General features: G+C 34.8%; 2 protein-coding genes across 3 annotated transcripts; one reads left to right on the forward strand and one right to left on the reverse strand.

Annotated features, from left to right (window-relative positions):
* The first annotated feature begins 3,240 nt into the window (after window positions 1–3,240).
* LOC115968621 (protein XAP5 CIRCADIAN TIMEKEEPER) lies at window positions 3,241–8,910 on the forward strand. Its single transcript, XM_031088055.1, has 12 exons — window positions 3,241–3,505; window positions 4,376–4,441; window positions 4,924–4,988; window positions 5,115–5,227; window positions 6,097–6,175; window positions 6,276–6,352; window positions 6,440–6,501; window positions 6,661–6,792; window positions 6,900–6,953; window positions 7,601–7,666; window positions 8,041–8,115; window positions 8,422–8,910. The coding sequence occupies exons 1-12, from the start codon at window positions 3,335–3,337 to the stop codon at window positions 8,470–8,472; spliced, it is 1,011 nt and encodes a 336-aa protein (XP_030943915.1). The 5' UTR covers window positions 3,241–3,334; the 3' UTR covers window positions 8,473–8,910.
* Window positions 8,911–9,292: 382 nt separating this feature from the next.
* Window positions 9,293–11,088, reverse strand: LOC115968622 (probable disease resistance RPP8-like protein 2). Of its 2 annotated transcripts, none has more exons than XM_031088057.1 (2): window positions 10,407–11,088; window positions 9,293–9,521 (listed from the first exon to the last, which is right to left on the reverse strand). In XM_031088057.1, the coding sequence occupies exons 1-2, from the start codon at window positions 10,982–10,984 to the stop codon at window positions 9,518–9,520; spliced, it is 582 nt and encodes a 193-aa protein (XP_030943917.1). In that variant the 5' UTR covers window positions 10,985–11,088; the 3' UTR covers window positions 9,293–9,517. The 2 variants fall into 2 exon arrangements, with proteins under 2 accessions (XP_030943917.1, XP_030943918.1); XM_031088058.1 differs by lacking the exon at window positions 9,293–9,521 and adding an exon at window positions 9,785–9,822.
* Window positions 11,089–11,716: the final 628 nt, after the last annotated feature.

Raw genomic sequence — 11,716 nt, forward strand, 5'->3', positions numbered from 1 at the left:
GGCCTATATGCTTGTCAAATAAGAAAAATCTTTGGGCTATATATTTTTTCCTTCTCAGATCTCGGGATGCACATACGTGTGGGACTCATTTTTCCATCTATGAAATACCATAACTCAATTCTTTTTTTTGAAATGTAATTATAATATGCTGCTAATATTGTAATTCGTACCTTTTTTTTTTTTTTCTCTAGATCTCTAAGCACTTAAATGTATGAAAAAATGTCAATTCAACTACAAGATCTTTGCCCGTAACCCAATTCTTGAAAAAACGAAATTAAAAAGAATTTTTAAATTTGGATTTACTTGAATCTCGTCTCTTCAAAGAGACTAGTATTAAACACAAGTCAACTCTTAAAAGGCCAAGATCTTAGTAGATTTGTTTTGGTTAAGCGAACGAAGATTTATTCATTTTGTCAAGTAAATACAGGAGATGTTTTTCATATTTGCAAAGCTCCCTGCAACTCATCTATCTATAATGTTTCCACTATAATGTTTTTCATATTTGTCAAGGTTTTGATTTTTGGTAATGGCCAACTAAAATTTGAGGTGTCAATGTATTTCCATAATAAGATGTACAATTTAAAACATGGTGAAAAGGAGTTCCTTTTCTATAGGCAAACCAATTTGTCAATGCACTATTTTATCTTCTTTCTCATATTATACAAGTTTTTTTTTTTTTTTGGGTTCATTATATGGGTCTTCATATGCATCAAGCAAACACCAATAATTGACAATTATGGGTGCATTACTTCTCTTCAAAGGCACTTAAAACGATATGCTATTGAACACTATACATATGTGAGAAAAATCGGTATTTGTCATGGATGGGATGTAGCATTTTACATATCTAATTTCTTCAAGGGTAAAATGCTTTTCACTTTCATTGTACTTATAGGCACTAGATGATCTTTCTTAAAACTTTACCTAGAAGATCGAAAGAATGAGGAGTTCCCGTGACTTGAATTTCAGGACCATTGTCGCCGGTCACTTGAAGAGTGAGAGACGAGAGTGGGATAGATTGAGACTGTGAGAAAGGGATTTAAGAGTGAAAGAGACAAAGACAAGTGTGAGAGTGATTTGAGAAATTTGGTAAAGCAATGTTTCAAGTGGAAGTCAACTTATCAAGAGTAGAGTTCCAACTTGGAAGATTGCTTTACCAAATATAAGTTTTTAACTAGATGTTAATTCAATTGTTTTTTAAAAATGTCACATCAACTATTGTGGAATGAAGGAAGATTTGAGTTTTTTAAAACGCTATTTAAATATAAGTTTGAAATTGCTTGTCATTGTTTCAAAAAAAAAAAAAAAATTTGCTTGTCAAATAATATTATTGAGCAAAAAACATCCAATTTTGTGTTTAATTATCCATCTACTATTTTTATAATTTATTTTATTGGATCATGCAACCAATCGACCAAAAGGTTAAGATATCAATTTAGTATTATGCGTAATTGTTAGATATAACTATGGAGCAATGGTTTTAGCCTTAAATGATATTGGGCCTTTCAAGGGGGTCGCCCAAGTTCCTGTTAATAAAATAAGGTCCTAAGCCCAATAAGTTGAGGTTGGACCTCGGAGGATGGTCCTATGCCCATTTGCCAAAGTTTGTTAGAGGTGCTCCACGGGTAAAGTTATCGAGGATCTCAACACCCTCGAAACATTCAGCGAAGAGCATGGAGTCACAAGGAAATGGTCGAAGACCCAAAGGAAGGTTTCTTCATAAAGTAATAGTCACCTTCGGATTAATTAAACTCACATGCCTAACACAGTCACATTTACTGTTGAATGACTAGTTTGAATAGTGTTTTAAGCCCTAAAAGTCCATTTTTATTATAAAAAAGAGAGAAGAGGTGTCTAATGGGACAAGCATTTCACCAGTTGTATAATGATAGTGTGTTCTAAGAAAGAGGGCAAGAGGGTGGTATAAAAAGAAGCTGGACATGCCTTATTATCAAGGGACTGGAATTTTAGAGATAAAAAGAGAGAATAGGACTAGAGAGTGAATGTATGCTTGTTCTAGGGCATTATTTTCCTAAGCAAGCTTTTCCTTTGTGTTCTTAATGCATATTCGATCTATATTTTCAACGTATCATTCTTGTTCAAGTCTCCTATTGTAGATTATCTGTTACCCATCTTATACAAATTATTTGTGACGTCTTAGTCTTCTTTTGACCCCCACAATAACATTTCTCTAATTTCTATAAATAAATAAAAAAAACAAAAACAAAAACAAAATTATATATTCCACTCATATGAATGTGGATTTTGTATTTGTGGTATCCACTCTCTTATGCAAGGGATGTTGCATAAAAAAATCATGCACAGTAATATATTCATAATATTCACTGTTCAAAAAATCCTTATTCTCCCAACTATTAAACATTTAAATTAAAAATAATATGAATACAAAAAAAAATCAACCCATAGCTAAAACTGATGTACAATATTGTGACATGACAAATTCAAATCTTGGAAGATTAGTTTTTAAAAAAGGACTTATTTAAAAATAAAGTCCCAAACACCATATTATTAGTAAAAAGCACCTTCAACTTTTGTGTTTAATTATCTATCCATATATTTTTTAGATTTTTTTTTTACTATCGTTATCAATCGACCAAAAGGTTAATATATATATATTGGCCTTATGCGTATATTGGTTTGTATCTCTAGGTTTCTAAAAATTAAAAAACAACAAACAAACATTGTATATTTCTTCTGTTAATGAAACTGGATTTTCGCTTTCTTTAGGTCGTTTGGATTGAAGCTTATTGTGCTGAAACTGAAAACTGAAAAGTACTTGTAGCAAAATAATTTTAAATGTGTAAATAGTATCGTCGGGACCCATTTTTAATATTTTTAATACGTAAACAGTACGTGAACAGTGAACCCATGTGATGTTACTATTCACGTGCAGGGAAAAAAAAAAAAAAAAGGAGGGGCAAAACGTAAACGCAGAAAACGCAACTTTCCTTGCAATCCAAACGCTCACCTTATGTAAAGTGATATTGTACACAAAAATTATGCAAAATAATATATTCTTAATTCATAATATTCATGGAATCATGTTTCAATCATTTTTTTTTCCCAACTATTAAATTAAAAAATAAAAATACTAAAATCTAAAAGAAAAAAAAGAAAAGAAAAAAGAAAAATAAAAAAACGATCCAAAATAATATCTCTGCACCGGGCTGTACTTTATCAGCCCACACCATCCCCTATATATATAATAAACACCGTGGCGGTTCTTATTAGCTCTCAATTTTCTACACACAAAGCTGAACAGGAGTTTTTTTAGAGTCGGAAAAGCGAAAAGCTCAAAAAGAGGGGGAAAAAAATGTCGGGTATGGGAGACGGGTACGTGGGCACGGCCCAAGACGCCGTGAGGATCCGAAAGCTTGAGAAGCAGAGAGAAGCGGAGCGCCGCAAAATCCAAGAGCTCAAAGACAAGTCCGCCTCCTCCAAAGGCCAGCCGGGTCTCCTCCAGTTCGGCAAAAGTCGTGCCGAGGTCCGTCTTTTTTTACTTTTAGGGTTTCTCAGTTACCCCAATTTTCACTTTTCTAGGGTTTCTATTTGCTGTACCATATGCAATTTTTACTTCAAATGCAATTATAAATTGAAAATTTTGACATGATTATATGATTATTTGAAGCTTGTGCTCGTAAATTTAGGGTTCGAATTCAGGACCTCGTGATCGTAAATTCATATAATCATGGACACGACACAGGACACTGTGAAGCCACAGTTGTTGAAAAATTAGGACACTAGGGATTCAACAATATGGCTAAATTTATTTCAAGTTTTTGAATTTATTTTTTTGTTAAGTAGTAATTTTTGTTGAACGAAAGGATCGAGTACACGGGAGTGTACTCAATGAATAACATGGCTAGAAATGATATGTTCCTGAAGCCAATATCCACTCGAACAACATTCTGAAAACTTGGAGCTTCAAGTGTGAAACAGTCCGTTCACGCCCCTCAACATAACGAGGATGCGCTTGCAGAATGTGTCTTGTTGTGTCTGACCCGTCAGGGGTTTGAAGTGTCTGTGCTTCCTATGATAAAATTATCAATTAAGTTGTAGGTCTAATACTTCCTCTCAAACTCACTCCCCTAAAACCCAACATGTGGGGTCTTTAAGGTCGATTGTAGACAAGGTTTGAAACCAGACCACCTTTAAAGTAGGGTGGAGACAACATTTGAACTTAGACCACATGTTTTGATACTATGATAAATTATCACTTATACCAAAACTTGAAGTTGTTTGAAAATGATGAATTTAATAATTTAATCATTATTCTAACAAAATTGTTCTTTTGATTTTTTTGTTTTGGTTATTGTAAGCTAATGTCTTTTTTTCTTCTGAATGGGTGTATCAGATTCTTGAAACTGCGTTTAAGAAGGAAACCGTGGGTTTGGTTACAAGAGAGGAGTATGTTGAGAAGGTATTGTGATATATATATATATATATTTATATATAAATGGTAATTACACATGCAGTTGATGGGTTTTGAACCCACGACCTCATTCTCCAACTTGCTTGTACAAGTGGAGGAGGTGCCATTTGTGCTAGAGCTCATTGGCGGTATTGTGATATGCGAATTAAGATCCTTTAGGGTTATTTGGGTAACTCCTCCATGTAGTTCTTAAAATTTGCCCATCCATTTTGAAATGAGTGGATTGAATTTTGCCACATCATCAATAATCTAAATAGATACCAAAATGATGATAGCCAACATTTGTTTAAATGTTGATGATGTGGCAAAATTCAACCTACTAATTTCTAAATAGATGGATAGGATTTTAGGAAAATCATATTGGAGTTACTCTAACAACTCTATAGGATCCTAATCGTTGTGACACACACACGAGTAGTTTTTGTTTGTGTTGGTGAATGCGATTGAGGAGATGTGTACTTTTATTGTAGAGAATTAATATTCGGACCAAAATTGAAGAGGAAGAGAAGGAGAAGCTTCAGAAGCAGCAGCAAGAGTGAGTTTGAATCTTTATGGCTTTTGTGTTAAATTTGTGAAAGTTTGTGTATATTTTACTAGGGCCCTTTTGTGTTTGCCTGTTGTGTGATATTTAGTTTTTTGGTGGCGTTCCTTATTGTTACAGGGAGGAGGAGCTTCAATTAAAAAAGCGTAAACAGAGGAAGATAAAGGGGAATTCTCGGTTATCGTTTACTGATGATATTGAGAATGGTAGTGAAGAGGAGGAGGATGAGAATGGTAATATTCGCTGACTTTAAAACTGAAGTATTATTGTTCTTTGATACGAGAAATTGCTACCCATAATTATAAAATTTTACTTATTATCTTTATGCCAATACATTATGGTAATCAAGGGCTTTGTAGAATTTAGCTAGCTTCCAATAGTTTCCCCCCCAACCCTTTTGATTCTGATGCTTAAATCTTGATCATCATTCTTGTGAAGTTGTGCTGCATTATATTCCCTGGGTTGGTTCTTAATTAAATATTTTTAAAAATTGCATAGTTTACTGAAGCAGAGTACTTCTCTTCTATTTGACCATGTTGAAGTTTAGGTGCCTGTAGTCTTTCTTCAGCAAGTTCAGGTTCTCATTGAATTATATTCCATTTCATAGGATTCATGAGGAATTCACCTGTTGAATAAGGTTGATGGGGATGGGACTACCTTATTTACAAAAATCATGAAAATTGCTAGTTATTCAGATGGTTTACTTGTTGCCTATTCACATTGTTTCATTTGTTGAGAAGAGATCTAGTGAACCACTGATGCATAGTCAAATCTGAATCTGCATGTGATCACTCAGCAGTGAATTGTTCCTTGATGAAGCGAATGCATCAAATCTGTTGGAGTTTATATCCCGGGGAACACAAAATATCTAGAAATTCTGAATAAGAATGTAAAAAGTTTTATATTTTTAAACTCTTGATTGTTGTCATAAACGTTATTGACTTTCAATTTCAATTCAGATCCTCAATATTGAAGTTATGTCTAAGAGATGTTTGACTGTATTTTCCTTCTGAAAATTAGAATTTGGATGGATGCCAAGTGTTAGGAATTTTATTTCTGGTTCTCTTTATTTCCTATAATTTTACTTTGATTTTTTTTGCAGAAACTTCACAATCAAAGAAATTTCGACATGGCAAATATGGTAAAGATCCAACAGTGGAGACTAGCTTTCTGCCTGACAGGTGTGGTATCTCTCTCTCCTCCTTCCCCCTGGCTCTCTCTCTCCCTCTGTGGTTTTGGTACTAACGTGTGATCTTAGAGGTGATGAGGATACGCTTTCAGTGAGAGGGAGGCAGAGGAGCAAGCTGAACGTGAAAGGCTGCAGAGACGGTGGTTTCTTGAGCAGGAGCAGATTCGAAGTAATTATGTGTTCTGATACCTGATAAAATTAACGTGAATGAATGAAAACTAAGTTCCTACTGAATCAAGCTTTTTGTGTATTTCAGATGAGCCTCTTCAAATTACTTACAGTTACTGGGATGGAGCTGGGCATAGGCGGGTGCTTCAGGTGAGTAGTGGTTACCTGAACTGCATATTATTAAAACTGCTTGTAGTTCTCTCTTTCTCAAATTTTTTAGGTGATTGATGTTAGTGTACCCTAAAGAAAAAAAGAAATGAGAGAGAGATCATAATATTCTTCTTCCTGGCCCGTTTTCTAATCATTTAGGTACGGAAGGGGGATACCATAGGAGAGTTCCTTCGGGCTGTACAGCAGCAACTTGCACCTGAGTTTCGAGAAATTAGGACAACCTCAGTGGAGAATTTGCTTTATGTGAAAGAAGATCTTATCATTCCCCATGTAAGATACTATTGAAAACAAGAATTTAGTTATGGTTGTGATATTATGCTGCTGAACATGTACTAACTAATTCGATTCCTCTTGGTTCCATGATTTTGTAATTGCAGCAGCATAGTTTCTATGAGCTAATCGTGAACAAGGCTAGGGGCAAAAGTGGACCGGTATCAACTTTTTCAAATTTACTCCTCTTTTAATTTGTTGTGTGTTCTTATTTTCCTTTTTTGGTTTTTGGAATTAAAAGTGGGGTTGGGGGGGACCTTGTGTTCGCACATGCTATCTTGCTGGTTGTTTACCCACGTTTCAACTAGTAACTGAATTAACCGAGGAGAAAAATAAGAGATGAGTATTTTGTATTCTGTTTGAGTATCTTGCAAATATAATTTTACTCGCTTATGCCTTATTTTGGGTTTTATAGTGGGTTTCAGCTTGCAACACTTGGTTTGTGTTAGATTCACACTTTCATGACAACCTAACAAGTGAAAAGTAATGGTGTTGTGTGCTTTTGGAAGTCTTACATTCTTGTTTTCTAAGATTTAAGGAAAATAAAGTTTTATGCAGCAGTATATGACTGATAAATGAGAAGATTTTGTAAGATGGTGGATTTTTAGTTGCCAGTCAGGTTTTGTTACATCAAAACTTAATTCATTTGCAGATGACCAAGAAATTGGGCTCTATAATTAAAACAAGCAGCTGTGGGCATTTTAAAACAATTCTTTAGCTGTCTCTCTCTCTCTCGTTGCAGGGTTTATAGTTTGTATTTGATTGGGGTGACTTATTTATCATTTTTTGGGGGGGGGGTTCTGTGCAGCTTTTCCACTTTGATGTGCATGAGGACGTGCGAACAATTGCTGATGCAACAATAGAAAAGGATGAGGTACATTTCATTCCTGCCTTATCATTATCTATCTCTTATCTTTTGTAAATTTAACATTTCCAGAATCGAATATTGAAACACATGCACAACCAAGCCTGAAATATGGCTTCGATGATGTAAACATGGTGGTTAGGGCCATTTAGGAAATTCCCAATGCTGTGTGTGGGCCCTGACAGTATAGTATCGGGTGAGAGATCATGGGTTCTAATCTCTTGGGGTGAGTTAAATTATAAAGCAAAATAAGGAAAAAAAGAAGGGGGGGCGGGGGGCATGTAAGGTTGGAGCATCTGTGTTGAATCTTCCCTATTATGTGTAATTAAAATTTCTTGCATCTCTTTGTGTCAATTCACTAATATTCTTGAACCTTCTGACAGTCTCATGCTGGGAAAGTTGTCGAGAGGCACTGGTACGAAAAGAACAAGCATATTTTCCCTGCTTCAAGATGGGAGGTGTGTTTTTCACTGAGTCATAAATTTTAGATTTGACCTATCACTGCATGTATGGCACCCTCAGCTGTCAATCTAGGTTGTCTATAACTACCCCAGCATCTCAGTTCTCATTCTAGAACAATTGTTTCAGAAATATCCACTTGACTTCAATCTGTTCAGGAGCTTAGATAGTTAGTGTGATTACTTTTGTTTGGAGTGCTTATAGCTTATCTGAAGAGTGCTACTCGTCTGGGAGTGCAATAGACAAGCAGCATGATGCTCCTTAGATGTTTTCTAATCACTTCTTTTTTATCTTTGTTTTGGCAGATATATGACCCAACGAGAAAATGGGAGCGTTATACCATCCATGGGGATTGATTATTTGTCAAAGACATTACCAGATCAAGAACTTTAAGATATGTTTCGAAAGCAGTAGAACCCTATTTTATCATCAGTTGTTTGGGCTCGATTTTTGAATTGTTATGACTTACCTACCAGTTAAGAATGGGAGTTTTAGTTCCTTTACTCTTTTAAGTAATTCGCATACAAATCATGGAAAATGCTTGAAATAGATTGTAGAGACCGTTATTAGTTATAATCTTCTCCCACTCTTCTGTTTTGTGCTTATAATCTGCCTGCCTTCTGCAAGTTTTACCATACGGGAAAGAAGGAATTTATGTCAGAGAAACATATAGACAATACTGGTATGATCAGACTAATTTTGTTTGTGGAAGGAAGCTATTCAAAATATTCATAATTGAAGGTTTTGAAACGGTTTTCTTAAAAGGGATTCAATCACTTTACCGTTCAAGTGAAGCGTCTGCCCTAGAAATTGTTGTGGAAGACTTATTTTTGGCTTTATTTAGAAATAAATTGCACTGAACATTTTGTGATATTTAAGCATATATAATAAATAAGATTGGGTCATGATTAATTTTGAACTCGGTGCACCACATTAGTCCCCTAGCCTGGATGACCCTCAACTATGGGCACCTAGTTTACATGAAGAATTTCACAGCTCATATTCACCTAACGCTATTCAACTAGAACTATTTAAATTATTAATAAGAGCAACCAAATTCCCTCTTAATTATTGCTCCATTATGTATGTTGTAGAATGTCAAGAACTCCAATTATGGCATAAAATGTAAAAGGAATAAAAATTCATCTAACATAATTTGTCAACATAATTGTTTATTTCTTTCTCAATTTCACATAACCGGTGCTTTAGTAGCTGTAAAGATATGGAAAGAGCAGTGATTCCATCCATGCTATTTGATTTTCCCAGCTCACTAAGATACACTGCTACTGTTTAACAAAGGACAGACTGACACCAACCCGTACAAGTTGCAAAGTAGTGAAAATATTTTGTTGATTTTTCATGGGTTGAAGCAGAGTAGAAACTTTTGTACCAAGGATGATTTCACCTGCTTAAAAAAAAAAAAAAAAACATGGATTAAAATGAAAACCAACTAAAATGATTAAGCTAAAAAACGAATTAAAATGAAATATGCTGTAGCCTATAGACATGAACTCAGTAAGATTTAGAACTATATTTAGAAAACCAATATATTCATGCTGTTGAAATGAAAAGAAAAAGTAGGACCCAAAAAACAGAAGTAATTAAGACCCCAAACTCGTACAAAGTTGCAAAGCAGTGAAAATATTTATGTTGATTTTTCATTAGTTGAAGCAGAGTAGAAACTTTTGCTCCACGGTTAATTTCACCTGCCAAAAAAAAAAAGCAAAGGAGAATAGGGAGAGACAACCAACTAAAATGATTAAAGCCCAAAACATAAAAAATGAATTAAAATGAATATGTAGTGTACATAAACTCATTAAAGCAACATTTAGAACTATGTTTCTGCTGTTAACCAATAAATTTAAGCTGTAGAAATTAAAAGGAAAAAAGTAGGACCAAAAAATAATTAGAAAGACCCCAAAAAAAGGGGAGAAGAAGGAAGAACAAACTGTGAAATAAAACTCATTGCTTAATTTATTGATAACAGAGGCAAAAATTAAGAGTCCACCACAAGATGAAGCAGAAAAGAATTTACCTGTAATATAATAAGCAAATAGGTTGTGAGTTCAAAGCATAATAAATAATTGAAAAGAATAGATAAGAGCTTCATTCTAATCAAAAGAAGAATTACCCTTACATTGATTAGGGAAATATTTTGTTGTAAATATTATTAGGGGAAAAATTGAATTAATTGGAGGGAGAGATTTGAAAGAAAAGAAAGGTCCATAAGATATTTCAATAATGCAAGTGCAGGAATTCATTGTTCTTAGCTAATGATGATTATCATTACCAGTAATTTGTAAATACAAGGGAAGGCACATGTTGGACTTTGTAAAAATCGGGTCCTCCTTTCTCAAGCCTATCTGTGAATGACTTCGGCATGAAATTGATCTCCAATTCCTGGAGGGTTGTGACGAACCTCAATCCATCTGGAATAGCCTTCAATCCCCAGCAGTTATCAATTCTCAAATGGCAGAGACTGGGCATGGCTCCTTCCTTCACCCTCCACTCCTTTATGTTTATATTAACAAGGATAAGATACTGAAGCAAAAGAAATCCTCCTTCAGAACAAACCATATCCTTCCCAAAGAAAGAGAGAAAAGAGAGGTCAAGGGTTTTTAAGTAGGGCAACTTCTCTAAGGTTGGCATTGGGTCTTCTTTAAGATGAGAGAACTTTAATTCCAACTCGGCAAGATTTGGAGAGAATTGACAAGTTTCTAGAAGTTTCAGAATAGGGTAGTTAACAAATAGCTGATATAAATGTGGACAGCTTGGTACTAGTATTTGTATTGCATGTGACGCTTCACCATTGACGTGAACTTTGAAGCCCAGAATCCGAAGATGGTTGAGTCGGAAACTTGTGGCCATTTTGATGGTTTCAAGCCCAACATTCAGCAATGTCTGCAAATTACAAAGATTACCCAATTCTAACTTCTCACTTGCCTTATGCTGGTCGGGTTGGTATAGATGCCTCAACTGTTTCATCTCCTTAAAAACATTTGGCACTCTCACTTTTGTATCTGAATCAACTAAGTACGGAAGCCGTAAATCAAGTGAATGCAAGCACTTCAAATTGCCAAGGAATGATGGCACATGATTTATATCGCTATTTTTCAAAGATGAAAATCTCAAATGAGTGAAACGTCCAATGTCTTTAGGTAAGTTTTCTCTTCTGTAACTATTTAGATTTAAGACTCTAAGCAGCTTGGATTTCTTGAAATAAAATTCTTTAGAAGGCGTAAAGTAGAGAAGGGACCTGTGACATAAGGATATTCATTGAGGTAATTATCATTTGATTCCAAAGTGATAGCAAGTCTTCTAATTTTACCAATACGCCATTGGCTTTCTTCCATAGAGTGAATATTTTTCTTGGTGATTTGGAGAAAATTTTCTCGTTGGGCTTTTGAAATGCAAAATTCTTGCAAAAGATCATGGATTCAGCAAGTTTCGATCCTTCCAATTCTGCTAATTTTCCCCACTTGAACCATGGACCTCTGCATTAACTCCCTCAAATATTGCTCTCCCTCATGCTCCATTGTATCCTCACTATCTTCTCCAAGCCAAATAAAACCTTCTTCCATCCACATTTGAATTAATTCC

Source organism: Quercus lobata, chromosome 11, assembly GCF_001633185.2.
Source record: "Quercus lobata isolate SW786 chromosome 11, ValleyOak3.0 Primary Assembly, whole genome shotgun sequence".
Classification (NCBI taxonomy): Eukaryota; Viridiplantae; Streptophyta; class Magnoliopsida; order Fagales; family Fagaceae; genus Quercus; species Quercus lobata.

Excerpts from the sequence above, each read along its gene's own strand:
- LOC115968621 (XM_031088055.1), top strand. The coding sequence starts at position 3,335 with ATGTCGGGTATGGGAGACGGGTACGTGGGCACGGCCCAAGACGCCGTG. Across the intron at positions 6,793-6,899 it reads AAGATCTTATCATTCCCCAT|CAGCATAGTTTCTATGAGCT; the intron begins GTAAGATACTAT and ends TTGTAATTGCAG. Across the intron at positions 7,667-8,040 it reads CAACAATAGAAAAGGATGAG|TCTCATGCTGGGAAAGTTGT; the intron begins GTACATTTCATT and ends ACCTTCTGACAG.
- LOC115968622 (XM_031088057.1), bottom strand. The coding sequence starts at position 10,984 with ATGGCCACAAGTTTCCGACTCAACCATCTTCGGATTCTGGGCTTCAAA.